The 19433-nt window shown below is 37.9% G+C and overlaps 1 protein-coding gene across 2 annotated transcripts in view; it reads left to right on the top strand.

Moving 5' to 3' along the window:
* The window catches only part of LOC137268680 (centrosomal protein of 104 kDa-like), a 54266-nt gene extending 35080 nt beyond the window's left edge, over positions 1-19186 (top strand). For both annotated transcript variants that reach the window (XM_067803282.1, XM_067803281.1), the window contains 7 exons: positions 7375-7470; positions 9726-9782; positions 10711-10787; positions 12544-12652; positions 13042-13180; positions 14256-14396; positions 17105-19186. In XM_067803282.1, the coding sequence (XP_067659383.1) occupies positions 7375-7470; positions 9726-9782; positions 10711-10787; positions 12544-12652; positions 13042-13180; positions 14256-14396; positions 17105-17172 (687 nt within the window). In that variant the 3' untranslated portion in view covers positions 17173-19186. The remainder of the gene's footprint in view (positions 1-7374; positions 7471-9725; positions 9783-10710; positions 10788-12543; positions 12653-13041; positions 13181-14255; positions 14397-17104) is intronic.
* Positions 19187-19433: the final 247 nt, after the last annotated feature.

Raw genomic sequence — 19433 nt, 5'->3', positions numbered from 1 at the left:
TTGGATGTTTTTACATAGATATACAGCTGTTTTTATATACTTTGCACCTTAATGGACATTTTCACAGTCTTGTCATGTCCATGATGTTGACACTTTTCTGTGATATCAGATTTCCATCCATAATAATCCAATATAATTCAAATATAATTCCTCATGTTTGTTTTGACATTGATTCAGTGAGTGAGAATTCGGTGAAAAATTAGATGTTGTTCTTTGTATTCTTACACAAATTTAACTGGATCTGAAATTTGCTGGGCAACAACAAGCTGATCTAGTAGCTATTCTTATAATTTGGGATTCAAAGTCTGGCTGATTCTCCTGTATCCCAGTGCATGGCTTGATGCTCATTGTGTTAGTCACTGGAAAGTCTGTCTTGACTATGGACTGTCGTCACACAGCAAATGTTGTGGACTGCTAATGTGGACAAACAAAGTTGAGAAATAAGAAGTACATTTTCAGTGTTTTATTTCGTTTATATCGGGATAACAGCCTGTTTAGACTACACATAAAACTAAATTCACTCAAATTCACTCACATCAGATTTTGTCAGGAATATTGTTCAAATTTATACACCAGTAGTTTGAGCTGTTTACAGTTTTATGGGATGTAGAAAATCCTCATGCCAGATAGTTCTGTATTCTGTGTATGGCAGAAACTTTGGTTGCAAGATCTTATTGCATGCCTCTCTAACCTAGCATTCGTCAACTAATATGCTAGTTTATACTTGTATCATGTCTGCACTGCATGTTTATTTGCACCCATTAATCGTGAGTTTCTTGAATTGCATGGAGGCTGTATTCGCATATCAGTAATATTTAACCAGTAATGTACTTGTAGGTTCACTCTCTACAATTACAGTTTGTTTTGATTAGATGGAGTATTTTCCGATAATGGTAGCTTTTACTGAGCATCAGCATTTTAGAGCTGTATTTTTGAGACAGATCATGGTTTTATGTAGATCATGGTTAAAACTGATCTTCAGCAACTCATGCTTGTATAATTTGGCACTTTGCAGAATCAGTTTGTTTGACTCACTAACTTGGTCAACTCTTAGTTTGGAATCCTAGTTGTTCAACTCATGATGTTAATCACTGGATTGTCTGGTCAAGACTTGATTGTTTATTGACTTGCAGCTGGAATATTGATGAGTATTGTGTTAAAGGATGATGAGTGAGTTTGGTTTTATGTCACACTCAGCAATATTCCAGCTATATGGCAGCGGACTATAAGTAATCTAGTCTGAACCAGACAATCCTGTGATCAACATCATCCGCAGCAGTTTACACAACTGAGTTATGATAACATGTGTCAACCAAGTCAACGAGTGACCACCTGATCCCTCTTGTCACCTCATACAGACAGCATGGGTTTCTTAAGACCAGTTCTAACCCAGATCTTCAAGGGTTAAAGAAATGAATACAACACACGACAACAAGTGAAACTGAATAATATGGTCAGAAATTGTGAACCTAGTAAATATTTTAGCCTTGTTTAAGCAGGACTAGCAACAGACCCTGAGGACTGCTGAAATAGTTCTCTGAACAGGTCATAGAAGCCCTGCATGTCTATGGCTGTGTGCATTCATTGATGCTTATGCACTCATCCACTGGTTTCTGTCCTAGACTTGATGTAGACTGACAGGATGCTGTGAAATACCAGAAATATTATGGACTAAAACAGCATGCACTCTGTGTCATGATTCTGATATTGCTATAGATAGTGACAAATGTTTACACGCACACTAAAATGATAGCTTTATGAATATTCACATATCACATTTTACAAAAGTAGATGATCACATAAAGTTTTGATAGAAAGTCCTTGGGATATTTGATACATTTTGACATTTTTGTACATTTTCTACTTTGTTTATGAGTTGTGGTTCACACTTGTTCATCTTTATCTATTACCCATTTTCACATTTCTTTACGTAATCACCTGTGTCTAATGTATTACTATGTTGTTGTGCTCACTGTATTAATCATGTTTGTATATTCAAAGAGGATACCATAAATTTCTAAGCAACCCTTATTTCAGATTATTTAACTGGACATTGACATAATGCTAAATTTCAGTTCTGAAAAGCAGATTAAAAATTGTTCCCCTTCACTGTGCCGCATTTGATTTAATAGTTCCAGGGGCATTCAGTAAAAGTAAATTTACATGAAAACGTTGCTTTATCTTCAACAAAGAAAAAATGTGTCACTGGATTAACAGGAAAAAATTGGCAGGAAACATGATATTTATTTTCTGTAGGAGTTAATGGTATCCAAGTTTCTAACCTTGTTTGTATTTTACGCACCTTAATGATAAACATACAACCATGGACCAGTAATATTCCCAAGAAGCTAATCTTTGTTATTACAATGTAGCAAACTGTAATCTAAGTTGAGTGTTTGAATTAAAATAACTGATAATGCCTTAAACTGCAGGTTCGGACTATGTAATTTTTCACTATTTTTCTGACCTAAATATTTCAGCACTTAAATGTGTTCAAAACATCAAGGAAATTACTTGTTGCAGTATATAGTGTACAACCAGAGACCATATAATAGATATGGTCTCTGGTACAACGAATCAGTACATGACTTAAGACACAAATTGTTTTATTTGTTGAATGAATCTTGCCTTTCCAAATATACATGTAGGTTATTATGTCATCGTTGTGATGATTGAGAGGACTAGCTACATTGATAACATAGACACAACAGGTATCTGAGGGAAAACTGGTCTTAGGTTGTAGATAACTGCAACAACCAGGCATGGGTGAGTCTTGCCTTACCGTGTTAAGACACTATCCAATAACATTAAGGCCATGATCTGTTAATGTCTTGTTTGTTTTTAATGTTTTCAGAATGTTTTCGGTTTTACAATGCTGTAAATTTCCTGTTTTTCTGACCAGTTTACTCAAAATGAAAATTTGAAAAAAAAAATGATTGCAATTTAGAAAAGTATATACATCTATATATTTATTTATATATAGATATTGAAATATTTTCTTTCCAGAAGAATATAATATTTTGTGATTCTATTTTTTCTTGTTCACAAGTAAGTAAAAAGGTCAGTACTTATATTCAGAACAAATGCACAAGTACATTCACTTGTGCAATTATGTTTTCAATCTTAAAGACTTTAAAAAAAGTTTTTGGCAAATATCCCTTTTCTGAGTTTTTTAGACAAACAGGTAATTAATCTTTCGTGGCCTGTACAATCTAAATTTCTCTGATTTGCATTCCAATTTTTAAATGTGTGCCAGGGTGCTAAATTTTGGTGAGAAAAAAACGTTTCTGGCAATTTTGGAACTTTTTGCACAGTTTTCTATTGAACGTTTTGACTCTTAACAGAGGTGACTTGCACCAGAGCTTGAGTGTGTAGCAGTTTCTTTCAACATTTTTATCTGTATTATTATTTTGTTTCTAATGAATAAAATTATCCTTGGCACTAAATGGTATCCTATCATTTTTGCACGTTTAATTCTCTGATCTATAACTGATGATGCAAGAGTGAGGTATTGCAGAGTAGGTGATGGAAATAAATTATGAAATCTCTACAATCTGGTGGAAGTCACTGTTTGGAAAAAACAAATCTTAGGGTATTAAAGTTTATGATATTATGTACATGGTATAATAAACAAATATCCACAGGAGACGGTAAGAAATCCTTTAGTATGATCTGACATTATGCTTTATTAGCTTTACATATTAACATTTTCTCACCAATATCTCTGTGATGCTGCTGTGTGTTTCTGCATATAACCCATGCCTATCTCTGTATATACACTACAGGGTCTTGTGAAGACCTTGTTGATGAACTCTGTGGTAATGTTTGAGTGTCAGAGGCATGAATATTGTGAGGGGTGTGAACTCAGTTGATGTAGTTACAAATTCTCTGCACCTGCGATGATACAGGTTTGGATTGGCCTTCAGCAAACCGTGCTTGTAGTAAAAGATGACTGACAGGATCGAGTGTCAGGCATGCTGATTTGGTTGACATATGTTTTCATATCCCATTTGCGTAGTTGTTGGTAAATAAAACAACTGCGTGAGTCCGACCGACTAGGCATGATGGTGGCAATAACAAGAGATGTTTCATAAATCTGCATTGAGGCGGATTCAGGTACTAAAGAGATCCAGTACTGGGGTGGAGTGAGCTAATGGAGGGTTCCATTTGTTGGGGTGGAGTGAGTTACTAGAGGGGTTCAGTACTTAGGTGGAGTCATATACTAGACTAGTCCAGTACTGGGATGAAGTCAGGTACTAAATAGATCTGGTACTGTGGTGGAGTTAGGTACTAGAGGGGTTCAGTACTTGGGTGGAGTCATATACTAGACGAGTCCGGTACTTGGATGAAGTCAGGTACTAAATGGATCCGGTACTGGGGTAGAGTCAGGTACTAGAAGGGTCCAGTTCTTGGGTGGAGTCAATCACTGCTGGTGTGTGGCTCTAGAAGGGTCCAGTACTTGGGTGGAGTCAGGTACTGCTTGTGTGTTGCTCTGGAGTGGGGTCAGGTACTATAGGAGTCCAGTTCTGGGAAGTAGTCAGATACTACTTGGGTGGAGTGAGGTAATAAGAGACGTATGGTTTTGGGGTGAAGTACTAGAGGGATCTAATACTAGGGTAGTCAGGTACTATAAGGGTCCACTACTAGAGCGGAGTCAGGAACTAGAGGAGTCCGGTGATACTGAAGTAGAGTCAGGTACCAGAGGGGTCCAGTACTTGGGTGGAGTGAGGTAATAAGAGACGTATGGTATTGGGGTGAAGTACTAGAGGGATCTAATACTGGGGTAGTCAGGTACTAGAAGGGTCCACTACTAGAGTGGAGTCAGGAACTAGAGGAGTCTGGTGATACTGAAGTGGAGTCAGGTACTAGAGAGGTCTGTTACTGGGATGGAGTCAGGTAGTAGAGGAGTCTTGTGATACTGAAGTGGAGTCAGGTACCAGAGGGGTCCAGTACTGGAGTGGAGTCAGGAACTAGAGGAGTCTGGTGATACTGATGTAAAGTCAGGTACTAGAGATGTCTGTTACTGGGATCTAGTCAGGTAGTAGACGAGTCTTGTGATACTGAAGTGGAGTCAGGTACTAGACGAGTCTTGTGATACTGAAGTGGAGTCAGGTACTAAAGGGGTCTGGTGATACTGAGGTGGAGTCAGGTACCAGAGGGGTCCAGTACTGGAGTGGAGTCAGGAACTAGAGGAGTCTGGTGATACTGAAGTAGAGTCATGTACTAGAGGGGTCCACTACTAGGGTGGAGTCAGGTATGAGTGTGGTCAGGTACTGGAGTGGAGTCAGCTTCTAGAGGAGCTAGGTATTGGGATGTAGTCAGGTCCTAAAGGAGCCAGGTAGAGGAGCTAGGTACTGGGATGTAGTCAGGTTCTAGAGGAGCCAGGTACTGGGATATAGTCAGGTTCTAGAGGATCCAGGTACTGGGTTGGAGTCAGGTTCTAGAGGAGCCAGGTACTGGGATGGTGTCAGGTTCTAGAGGAGCCAGGTACTGGGATGGTGTCAGGTTCTAGGGGATCCAGGTGTAGGGTGGAGTCAGTTTCTAGCGGAGCCAGATACTGGGATATAGTCAGGTTCTAGAGGAGCCAGGTACTGGGATGGAGTCAGGTTCTAGAGGAACCAGGTACTGGGATGGAGTCAGGTTCTAGAGGAGCCAGGTACTGGGATGTAGTCAGGTTCTAGCGGAGCCAGGTACTGGGGTGGAGTCAGGTTCTAGAGGAGCCAGGTACTGGGATATAGTCAGGTTCTAGTGGATCCAGGTACTGGGGTGGAGTCAGGTTCTAGAGGAGCCAGGTACTGGGATGGTGTCAGGTTCTAGAGGAGCCAGGTACTGGGATGTGGTCAGGTTCTAAAGGAGCTAGGTACTGGGGTGGAGTCAGGTTCTAGAGGAACCAGGTACTGGGATGGAGTCAGGTACTAGAGGAGCCAGGAACTGGAGTGAAGTCAGGTTCCTTGTTGTCTGGTCCTCGGAGAGTGAATCATTCCAGACCTAACTGATGTAATTCTCTCTGGAGCATTTGTCTTAGTCTGTGTAAGATATGATGCAAAATGCAATATCATAAAAAATACTGCAAGGCTTTATCTCCATGTCTATGGGATAAATATGTTTATTTCACAAACAAGGTAAAAACCCAGTCACATGATAAGCAACTTAGCTCCTGGGAGTTATGTCATGTCATCACAGAGCTGTAGATGTAGATTCATCACTCAAACAAACGAAACACAGTCAGCTCCGAACATTTATTCCGAACACAAACATACTCATTGACCACAACAATCAACTGGAATACCAGGTTAAACAGCAAGATAACACGCTGCATTGGACAGCAACAGTGTACATCATCAGTGGTTAGATAGCATGAACCAAACAGTCAGTCTGTCTTACATTCTTCCCATCGACTGACTATGTATTTTCCTTCAAACTTTGTAATCCCTGTCTGGAAGGATTAGTTAATTCTGCTGACTGAAACCTGAATACTTGGAGCATGTCATGTTACAGACGACAGCCGATGTGGCCTGCTATACGACAAGTCAGCCCATGTCTCGGAGTATAGGGTGTGATGTGTCTGAGTGTGTGGCCCAGTATACATGGAATATATGTATCATCACCAGTGTTGGGAATCGGTCAAAATCTCATAATTGGTGATTGGTTCAAAATGACCGATCAGTCATCGAAAATAATTGGTTAGCATCATTTATGAAATTTACCCAGTTTTGTTTCTTACTGTCACAAAAAGCAGAGACAAAACATGAAGTTCTTTGGGTTTTTTTAAGCAAATTACACACAGTGCATTTGCAAATTTTACATGACTGGCATGTCAGGAACATGAATTTCCTGAAGTCTTTAAAATAAATTAAGTCATGACCTGGACACTTGTAGTCCTTACGAAATGTAACAGACAAAACCAGCCTTGTAAAATATGTTGTTATTGCAAACAGATGTTAAAAAATTGCTTGCTTTCGGTTATGAGAAACATGACCTATTGGTGGTTTAATCATTGGGACCAATCATTGATTTTGATTATTCCTGTTAATCGGACCACCACTAATCATCAAACTGCAAACCTTAAGGACAGTCAACACATTCATCTTGCCATTCATGCATGCAGGCCTGGAATATGTGTCTGCCATCTTACTTAAGTAAATGATATAAACAACACAAGTAAGCCAACAAATAACAGGATCTGGTGATCAGACTAGTGTCTTTGCTGATATGTCATATCCCAATTGCATGGATGGATACTCATGATGTCAGTCACAGGACTGGTCAAGATTATTCACAAGGTGCCACCATGTAGGTGGAAAATCCTGAGAGTCATTTAACAAACAAGTATAGTTTGAGAACATTTTCTAGAGCTAGTGAGTTGCCTTACAGAAACAGAGGGGTGAGGAAGAGGCAAGGAAGCAGGCCGAGATTGACGCTCTACAGAAGCAGTTGCAGCAGCTGAAGGACATGGCGTCGGGGAAAACGGTAAGTCCACTCAACTGTTCCAGGAAAATAGTGTTTTGATGATGCGCACTAATAAGTAAAAGGTAAATTATTGTTCGCCGTGTGTATTAGTCCAGACATCAGCAGCTGGGCAGATACTGAAATTCTGAGACATGTTGTCAAATTAGTTTGAACTTTGAGCCCTAAAATCTTTCATGGAATTAATGTGAATATTATTGCATAAAATTACTAATACTGAATAGTGATGCCCGTAAACTATGACCTGTTCCTGTCTTTATGGCCATGCCATGTTCACTCATTGTCATTGATATCATTGCATTAACAGTTGTACTTATTGTGTTATCATATTTTTCTGATTTTTCTACCATCAATGTTTAAAAAGGATATGATCTTTTTTTTCATTCAATGACAATGAAACATGCAGAAGAAATTACAGACAGTGGGAGATGCTGAGGAAAAAGTGATTGATTTGATGGCACTCGTTACAGTGTTGTGTTTGTTAGACATGTTGCTCAACCTTTACTGGAAACAGGAATTTGTATACACATATTATAACTAACAAATATATGGTTACTGTGCTCTTGTCACTTTGTCACTAAATTATTTCTGATTTGAAACTGATTCGAAACAACTCATGATAACTCTTTAGAATTCAGACTTAGAGACATATACATGACAGAAAAAGAAATTATTAGTTTAAAATCAATTACCTTTGTAAATTGTTTGATCCTAAATGATACCCCAAATGTAAATGCAGGGGGAACTCTGCTGGCAAGTTGACATTTATTAAGAATGGTGTACAACAGGGAGATGTAACTATCCCTGTCTTATTCTCCTTGTTCTTGGACTTGCAGACTTATTCCAGTAAAAGTAAAAGTTGAGTATTAACGATAGCAGCACTGTGATAATCTATGTCCACTACTGTTTTCTGTGTAGTATGGCAACACTTTGCATTGGTGTGTTTACACATTCTTGTGTGACAAATTCTGGTTGGTACATATATGATGCATTTTATTGTCAATATGTTTATCATGTGTGGAGCATAAATTGTGATTGTATTGTCTTTTTTCCATTTTGGTCTCACTTTTGAAAAAAAGTTGTATTCCAATTCTAAATTTCACGACAGTGTTTAGATGTTTGTTTTTCAAATGTCTGCAGAATAAACAATTCAAACAAAGCCATACCAAACATGAACACACACCCCACCCTTCACAAAGTTTTTGTTGCCCTGAAGGTTGCCCTGTAGAGCACATTTAATTTTGTCCCTATCATATTTGTTGGAATGGTTTCAAATCTTCCATTGTCTACACTGCACTGGATCTTTAAAAAAAGGGAAACTTATTTTTATGTGTTTATTATGTTATACAAGCAATAACACATTGATATCATGGGAAATTGCTTATATAAAGTTTTATCAAAGTATTTTAAAAGGCATCAGATAAAGATAAGAATAGATCTTCTATGTATTCATTGTCCCCTAGGCTGCATGAAAAAATTCAATGTTTCTTGGTCACATTCTTTGAAAAAAAAACACCAGGGTGGTGGGGGGTTATTTTCTTTTTTTCATAGAAAGAAAAGTGACAAGGGAAAAACACATTATTATTTTTTTCACTCAGAAATACAGCTTGGGATGTTTAGCACATGTTAATGAGTTGCAGATTCAGTCACACTCGTTCTTACAGATGCTCATTCTTATGTGGACTAATGGATGATCAGGATTTGGTCAAGTCAAAAGTTGTTTTTTACATGGCCATGAAAAAATGGTACTGGCACAAATAAGAGTGATACACCGATGCCCAAGAAACATTTCACTTTTTTCATTTAGCCTTACACTGTTGAATATGAGGTTTAGTCAGTTTATCAGCACTTTGGCACTGTTCATGTTTGTCTTTGTGGTTTTGTTCACAGCCTTTATGAGTAATGGATATGATAGGACTGTATGACTGACTAATTGAAACTGGTCTTCAGCAGAGAGCATGGTCGTAGGAGGAGACCTTATATATTTGGTGGTCAGACTCATTGAGTTTGTTGATGCATGTCATTCTATCGTATTTGTGTAAGTTGTTGCTCATGATGTCAGTCACTGGATTGTCACTAGAATATATACTTATCAATGTCATATAGCTTGAATCTCTTGGGGGCAGTGTTAGCAAGAAACAAACCTGTGGGGGGTTAAGAGCTCAGGTATCCAGTGGGATTATTTTGGTTTTATAGAGATTGCACAGTTAGCTATGCAGTTTATGTCAGTATTGTGACTAATGATGACCTCTTTGCAGCCCATCGACCAGTCCTTGGTGAAAGGGGGCAAGAAAGGACCAGGAGGTCCTGCAAAGGTAAACAGTTTCAACATTGATACTTGTATACACTCTGTCTCTCAACCACACAGAATACTTGTGTAGTTCTCGTTTATATTGTCCACATGGGCACTCATCCTGAAAATGTTTTTATTGTTTTGGCACAATGAGGCTAGAGTCAAACCACATGCCTTCCACTCTCCAGGGAGGTGCTCCATCAGCTGCACCACCACAGCCTGAGATATGCAACAAACCTGTTGTTTGCTTTGTGTTTCTTATTACACATGAGGAGTCCAGTCACTGACTGAACTTCTTGTTACAACTTACAGCACCTGACTCCTAAGATGGTAATAGTTTCTGTACTAGATAAACAATATGTACACTAGCACGGTTGAGTGGACTTATTTTTTTCATCCTATCATTACTTGCATAATTACGGAGGTTAGCAGTGTTTAGGATTCATTCATTGTCACTTAGCATCACAGTCAGCATGATCTGTAGATTCAGAGCGAGTGAGTGAGTGAGTGAATGAGTTTGGTTTTATGCCGCTTTTAGCAATATTCCAGCGATATCACGGCGGGGGACACCAGAAAATGGGCCTCCCACATTGTACCCATGTGGGGAATCGAACCCGGGTCTCCAGCATGTATTGTGGGGCACGGTATTGTGGATCTAAATCCTGTGTCATTTCACAAAGTGGACTCAACAGGAAGGCGACTTAACTCCTAGGCTTGAATGTAGACTTATATCAGTCATTGTGCTAACATCAGTTTTGGGAACAGAGCCCTTGTTATACTTTAAGTTTGTCCTACATGCTCATGGGCTTCATCAACATGGGAAACACCGTAGACTTTCATCGTATGACGTTGTTCTTCCATATTATCCCAGCCAGATGACATGGCAGACCTGGAATAGTGCTCCATTAACCCACCACATTCAATCATATTGTCCTCACATTTTGCTGCAGGCAAAAGTGAAACCCAAGACAAAGGCACAACCTAAGACGTCTGAAGATGATGACATGTCCATAGTCAACATGGATAAGTGAGTAGAAACCAAGTAGGGCTGGGTATTGGCAACAATGTTATATTGCAGTATATGGGTGAGTGAGTTTAGTTTTATGCCGCACTCAGCAATATTCCAGCTATACGGCAGTGGTCTGTAAATAATCAAGTCCGGACCAGACAGTCCAGTGACCAACAACATGAGCATTGATCTGCACAATTGGGAACCGATGACATGTGTCAACCAAGTCAGCGAGCCTGACCACCCGATCCCGTTAGTCGCCTCATACAACAAGCACAGTCGCCTTTTATGGCAAGCATGGGTTGCTGAAGGCCTATTCTACCCCGGACCTTCATGGGTCTGCACTATATGGCAATTCTGGTACCGTATTGCGATACATATTGCAATATATAGGGACCTCAAGTGCGTGGCACTAATTGTACATGTCAATCCTATGTTCTACATTATAAGTTGTGTAGTTATGGATACTATTTTCCATTTTATACAATTCATAGTATTACTCTATGCAGTTTTCTCATTGAATAACGAAGGTAAACAACTGTTGTGAATTTGTGTAGACTGCAATTGAAACCATAAAGATTATCACAAAAACTTCATATATGAAACATTTTTGCAATGCATATTGTTTAAAAAGGGTAATGTGATTTGCAAATACAGTCCTAACCATGTGTCCAAATATCATAACCATTTGTGATAAAAATAGATGTGTGTTTCCAGTAGAAATACAAATATTCAGTGGTCCAGAGTATATCTCCATGTTACAAATACAGTTCTCTCTGCACCAGGTATAGTTTAATGTAGTACAGTTTTGTGTGATTATAGGCAAGTCCGAGGATGCTTGAGTCCATATGCCTTAATGCTGTTATATTGAGTGCAACAAATTCTTCCCTAGATTGGAAATAAGATTCTCAGTTGTCCAGAGGATTATCTCATTATCAGGGTTCTGCTGGACTTGATGCACATAAAAATATTCAGTGCACCAAGTGATTCTCTAGAAACCAGAAGGTATATTCAGTGCACCAAGTGATTCTTTAGAATCCAGAAGGTTTATTGAGTGCACCAAGTGATTCTCTAGAAACCAGAAGGTTTATTCAGTGCACCAAGTGATTCTTTAGAATCCAGAAGGTTTATTCTTTGCACCAAGTGATTCTCTAGAAACCAGAAGGTTTATTGAGTGCACCAAGTGATTCTCTAGAAACCAGAAGGTTTATTGAGTGCACCAAGTGATTCTCTAGAAGGCAGTAGGTCCTGTGACAAATTAATGATCAAATGTTACAATACAGCACATTTGTTTGGCGTTCTGATCAAGATATATTGACATCATGTACAATCTTCTGCTAAATTTACTGAATAAGATTAATACATTTCTTTTGAATTTAGGTGTTGAAACTGTGCCATTTTGAAAATGTGGGCATTATTTGACATTAAGAAGTTTCATGGAGAAGTAATTCACAACCTGCAGAGTTCTGAATGCAGACTCTCTTGGTGCCATCCACTTATGTTTGCTTAGCAATGGTTGACTAATGATAAAGATGCTAATGCCATTATACTATCTGTAACCACCATGCTGCAACATGCACAAAGATCATAGTAGTGTTGAAATTGCCTCATGGACGTGGGCCCTGGTGGTAGAGCTGACAGACCTTGTTAATGCACACTAGATAATTGTATAATTCAGTACTTACAGTGTCTGTGGGACTGTCATTGTCATGATGCTGAGTGCTGTGTTAAACAACAATCAAACAAATATCATAAAAGATTTGATATTTTCTAGGGTGTGTATATTCTGTGGCGAGAGGAACGAGGGTTTCGATGACGAGGGCTTGGACCTTCATTATTGGAAGAACTGTCCCATGCTGAAGAGATGTGCGAACTGTAAACAGGTGAGTGGAAGAACACCAGGTGTAGAACACAGATTGTTTCGATGATGACAGGAGGAGGTGGTTTAACAACCAACAAAGTCATCGTTTCTGGGTGTGTCAAGTTCATGTCAGTACTGAAAAGTTCATCACAGTATTGGCACGTTTTCTAAGATATTGCATATTTTCATCTCACTGGCAGAGTTTATGTAAGTGCCTAATCAGACTGACATGATTACATTCAGGAATTACCTGCTGATTCATGGGATCGAAACGGTATTGTGTGTGTTGTATGAATGATGCAGCCAACAAACTTTTGGACAACTTTGAAAATATTTGCTATAATCTAAAATATGAGTCTGTTTTTATTTTGGCTGCAATTTTGAGCTTCACTGTCTGTGTATTGATTGCAGGTTGTGGAGATCGCCAGTCTCACTGACCATCTGTTGAGTGAATGCGAATCCCACGAAATGTTCTCAAAGTGTCCTCGCTGCTCCGAGGCCATACTCAAGGAGGACTATGATCAACATGTTCAGGAGAAAGCTTGCAATCGTAAGTAAATGTCCAATATTTATAAATCCATACACCAGTAATTCAGTCACATTCATTTGCTGACTTTGTTACTGCTGCACAGTCACCAAAAATTTACATTCACTCACTCAACCACTCCTGTTGTTAAATCTTGTCACGCTGATGACCAGGATTCATGTCCCAAGGCTTGATTTGTGGTACTTGCACTGGTGCATCCCAGTATTATAAAGTGCAACCTAGTTTTGAGAAATATTTGATAACTTAAACATCATAAGCATAATTATATTAGGTCCTCTTTCTTTTAAAATGTTGAATAGCCACGGCACCAAAACATTGATATTTTAGGACACCTCTCTGTTTGTCAACTGTAGGGCTTTGTTGCTATGGTTGCATGGATACTATGTCACAGAAATATGTTTATGTGCACTGAAACCTCTGATGTTTTAACCCACTGCATCATCATTTTAAGTGATAGATTTATCTCACATGGCTGCATGCAGTGCGTGCAAAGCATGAATTAAAATAATCATGGATAACAAAAATGAACAAGAGACAAGTATTAAAGCATTTTTCCTGATGAAATCAAGTGAAGTAGCTGGAAAAAGTGGTTAACAAAACTCTAAAACTGAGAAACATGCCAATATGATCTCAAGTGATTCCACTGACATTGCCAATACGTTTGGCATTTCGAGGATGGATGATTTCACTACAGATGATGAACTGAGACGTGAAACTGAGACGAACATGAGTCCAGCTATATGCAATGCTTGCAAATTAAGACTTACAGATTTAACGAGGATTCGAAGAAAGCCAGGGGTTAGTTGCATGTGGATGAGATTGAAATCATCTAAATAATTCAGTAGCATATTTTCTTCAATACATAAAAGCAGTGCAATTGGAATTTGGCTGATGCAAGTAGGTTTTTATCTTAGGTTGCACCTAGTGCAAGTAGGTTAACTTCTCTTAAATCGAGCCGTGATATCCCCACACGGGTACAACGTGTGAAGCCCATAGCTCATGTTCCCTGCTTTGATATTGCTAAAATATTTGATTTCCCACAGAGTTACAGTGTGTGAAGCCCACATTGATGTTTCAGCTTTCAAGCCACAGATGAACCATTGTCCACTCTGCCACCAAAACATCCACATTGGAGAAGATGGTTGGAAAGAACATTTAATGGGCCAGAATGGTTGTAAACAGAACCCTCGCAGACTGCTAGCTCTCAACAAACAACCAGGTAGGTTGTGGGGTACTAGTGAAAGGTTACCTGAACTACTTCAGACTGCTAGCTTCCAACAAACAACCAGGTAGATTGTGGGGTACTAGTGAAAGGTTATCTAAACTTCTTTAGACTGCTTGCTCTCAACAAACAACCAGGTAGATTGTAGGGTACTAGTGAAAGGTTAATCGAACCACTTCAGACTGCTAGCTCTCAACAAACAACCAGGTAGGTTGTAGGGTACTAGTGAAAGTTTCCTGGTTTAAATTTAGTATCAGTTTCATTTTCACGCATTTCATCAGGTTTGCCATATCTGCATTGCATACCAACATTGATATACAGTAATCCATGAATAATAGCTTCTTTTTCAACATTGCAGTTCCCTGTGGTACAATTAAATTATAGGTACATGAATGTTGATTGGTTTTAGAATTCTATCAGTAATGTCATGCTGAAATCCATCCTTGTATTGTGAGATGCTTGAAATGGCTTTAAATAATAGTTCTATCATCGGGTTATGAGGACATTTAGATCTTTTCCTCTTTTACTTTGGTTAAGAACATGAAGAAGTTTTTGGTTTTAATTTGTATTTAAAAGAATTGTGTAAAATATGGTCCAGCCTTTCTTTGGTTTTTGTAAAATTTCTGAATTTGTGGCAATAAATGGCAAACATTTTTCCGTCATAAAGTTGACAGATATTTGTTTGGGATGTTTTGTATGTCCAGAGTATATCCAAAAAAGGTAGTTGTGACTGTGTACAAGACTGCAAATGCTTTATATGATAGAATTGTCCCCTTATCTATAAAATTACTATTAATATATTTGGCATTTGCTGGAAAGCCGTGCATGTCAGGTTGTTATTTGCCCAGATATTTACTGCTTGCGAAAATAATTAATTTTTATGTGGTTATAGTTTTTATCGAAAAGAGTGTCATCTTTGCCACTTTTCTTCAAATCATGTTTAGAGTTTTTTGTCTATGTTTTGTGCCTTGCTAAAATAGAATGTATAAACTTAAAGGGTTTTTGTTTCTAATCTATGTTATGTTTTCAAGAATATTCTGTACATTCATAATCATTTGACCCTATCCATGTCGGTTTGATGTAATAGTTGTTTATTTTGAGACTGGGAAAAGATGCATAATTTAGATCTTGTGTTAGTGCTGGGATATTGGTGAGTGTGGCGTCAAACTAAACTCACTTCCTGGTTAGAAAAAACACTCTAGTCCACCTCATGTTTATCCTTTTGTGAATAACTCACCAAATCTGTATATTGAAACATATCCCTTCATGAATTCTGTTCAATATTTGTTGTCTCTAGAATAAAAATATTTGCAAATACTCTCATGAAAATGCTTTTACTTGGAATTATTATGCAAAATAAAGTGTATGCAAGCTATGCAGTAACTTGTGTTATTTTGCCAAAGCCCCTGATGGCATTAGTTTTATGTTATTAGCGACCTGTGAAGGTCCTGGGGTAGAATAGGCCTTCAGCAAACCATGCTTGCCATAAAAGGCAACTATTCTTGTTCTAAGAGACAACTACGGAATCGGGTGGTCAGGCTTGCTGACTTGCTTCACACATATCATCTGTTCCCAATTGCGCGGATCAATGCTCATGCTGTTGATCACTGGATTGTCAGGTCCAGGCTCAATTTTTTTACAGACCGATGCCATAAAGCTGGAAGTGTTTTTTTAGTTAATCTGATTCTGCAACTCTGAGAAATATATATAGTGAAAGATGATTGCTATGTCAACAGCAATCTTAATTTGAAAATCCTCCTTTTATTACCACTTAGGAATTTGTATCATTGTGAAATGTTTTAGCCAGTCTTTAACAGAGGATCCAAATTTGAAGAATTCAAAGCACATCAGATCCATTTAAACTATCTATCTAAATCAATACTTGTTAATGGATTACTTTGATAGTGTCTATTATGTTGTTGACAGTATATCCTTTCTTCAGGTTTTTTTGTTCTTCATTTATGTTTGGATATAGTACATGTTTCATATGTGTAAATGCAGCTGAAGCTAGTTTAAGGATGTGTTTATCAAATTTTTATTTGTTCTTCATTTTCATTTTGTTTTTGAATTGTTTGTGTCTGATTTAATAATGACTTTGTTTTGGAAATTTTGGGTTTTCTTCAAAGATGGGAAGAATGTTTTTATTTTTCTGCAACTTTGCTTTTGATCTTTGTATTATTTATTTGTAGCCATTTTCATTTCACATATTTTTGTTAGATGCTCTGAATATTCTTCTTTGACAATTGTATGTACTTTTGTTTCAAGGGTATAGATTTTGTATATTTTTTCTTATTTGACCCTGTTTTTATCTTTTAGTGATGGAAATTTTATTGTATGTCCTCAGATATTAGATGGTGAAACCTCTAGAACTAATTTGTCTTAAATATTTTATCTGCTTCTATATCAGGAAGATTTCTTGCCAAAGTAATGTTCTTTCTGCATTTGATGTTTATTCAGATATTTACCTTTGTCTTGCGCATTTCGTTAGTTGATGCTTGTGTAAATTGATAAGTGGTTTAATCAGTATGTTGTCTTGTCCTTAGACATCAATCTTTTCTTGGGCAGACTTAATCGATGCTCACACTAAAGATCACTGGTTAATCTGCATGTTGTCTTGTCCTCAGACATCAACCTTTTCATGAGCAGACTTAATCGATGCTCACTCTGTTGACCACTGTTTTAGTTAGCATGTTGTTTTGTTTCAGCACAATCCAGACTACCTGCACCTAAGTCCAGAGTGCCAACCAAGACCAACAAGACTGGTCGCAGATGAGCTGATTGTGACCGAAGTTGTGTTAAGTTATTAATGGTCATGTTATTATCATTCATAGCGATTATGGTGAAGATCCACTGAAACATAAATTATCTTCGAACGGTTTTGATAAGTTCAAAATGGCCTAGGATACTTTCAAAGGCAAATTCACTTATGAGAAATAATGATTGTAATAGTCCATTTATATTGCGCATTTATCCTTGCAATTTGCATACTCAAAGGGCTGACATATTACCCTTGATCACCTTGAACAGAATAACTGGTCGTCTGTCAAGGGCACCAAGTTCATGTTTATGCTTCCACCCTATCATACCAGATACCCAGTTTTACTACTATGTGGACAGAGGTAATGTTGAACAAACTTACCTACCTAAGGTGAGACCACATGTATCACATGTGCTTCGTTGTGGGGCAGGGCTAAAGTCCTAGTTACTCTCAAGAGTCAAGATGTCAAGCATGGTCACCCATGGTCCACGGACTTACTGCGCCAAAGATTGCATAACTTCAGCTGATTGTAACCTGAGCTCTGCATACAGGACCACCCACCGTCTCCATTAATATTGACCTAGAATATTTTGTCTTAACCTGCATGAACAATCAGCATGAAGCATATCCCATCTCTATATCCCTAAATATTTCATGGGCAATCCCGATGTATAGAGTTCTGGAAAATTCTCATTTAAAACTATGGTAGTGCCAGGAATTAAGCAATAACTCTTATGAATGTTTCAGTCTCACTTGCGTAATTTATTTACATCAAAACCGTAAAGCAAAAATGCTCTGAAGTAGGTTCATTCATCTTCAGGAAAAATCAATGTCATTAGATTCAATGTCATTACAGCTGATGTAAGGAGACCCCCATGGAAGAGGTACCCACTGGGCTTAGCGTCCCTAGTGGATTTACCAGAATCTTGTGATGGGTGAAGTTCAAGTCCAGTCCTTGGATTATTAACATCTCTCAAATCTTAGATACCGGTATACTAGACATAATCCTGGGATCATCATTGGACTTCTCATCCCTTATACAAAGGGAGCCATCAGCCTTAAAAAGCCTCCTCGTGCTTCAAAATACAAGTATGAACAAGTCTGCAACCAAAGAGTAATTTTATTGGCATCTAAACGCACTATCGTCATGGATCAGTGACATGCTGATTACAGATCCTTTGAAAATCAGATTCCTAGGTCCAGTTTTTAGCACACACATTCAATGTCTAAAATCTAATTCTGAGTACATAACGGTAAATCATTCAGTTATTGCTGGCTTAAACAGGTCCAAATCCTACCTTGTTTTTTTGGTTGATTTTGCTTTTCATTTTGTTTTCCTATCTATTACTCTGGGGCAGTGAGGTGGCCTAGTAGTTAGGCATGAATAAAATATGCAAGGCCAATTTAGGTTGTCCCCAAGCTGTGATATGTATTGCTGGAATGTTGCTAAAAGCGGCATCAAACTAAACTCACTTACTTACTACTTACCCCCTGATATCTGCGAGGCCAAGACAGTACATACAAGTATTGTAAGGAGATAGGTCACATTTTGTGGTTAGTGTGTATTTAGTCTGAATAGCTAGCTTCAAATCTTTTGTAAGAATACACTATGTAGATAGACATCCGTGCTGCCATTTCCTAAGTGTCAAAAAACTTTAGATATGCTGAACAAACTGATTATTAAGTGAAGTTATATATTAAGGCTGGACCAATTTTATTTCTTGTTCTATGGATCCGCCTGACATATTTCTTCATGAATGAGAAAAAAGAAATTAGGTTAAATTCCTCCCTCATAAAATAAAATCCTGATGTTTTTATTGGCTGTAAATGTAAACTTACAAGAAAAGACTTTTTAGTTTTTTGTTTTTTTTTACCCATATTCACTCAATAAATTGCCCAAAGTAAAATACTTGAAGTTTTAGAAGGAATATTACTTTGATTTGAAATTTTATTTTAATTTTTTTTCCTGCCTGCCTTCAGGCTTTGAGAGGACAAAAATCGGTACAACAGGAAATAGAATTGGTTTGGGAAGATATTTTTATGCAATTGTGTGACAAGTCTTCAGTAATTAGAAATACTCCTAAAATAATAATGACTATTTTATCAGTGTAAATAGTTGTAGGGCAGACAAAACCTTGGCTGTGTTTTGTTGATAAATTGTACTAACTTACTTAGCGACTCTGAAGCTAGGTGAAGTTACTTTTGTTTCTGTGAAAGTACAAAGCATATTTGGGATCAGAGGTACTCTTAAAATGATGTTCTTTTACTCATATGCA

Source organism: Haliotis asinina, chromosome 16 (genome assembly GCF_037392515.1).
Source record: "Haliotis asinina isolate JCU_RB_2024 chromosome 16, JCU_Hal_asi_v2, whole genome shotgun sequence".
NCBI lineage: Eukaryota > Metazoa > Mollusca > Gastropoda > Lepetellida > Haliotidae > Haliotis > Haliotis asinina.
The sequence above is the reverse complement of the archived record's forward strand: the minus strand, read 5'-3'. Positions and strand labels throughout refer to the sequence as shown.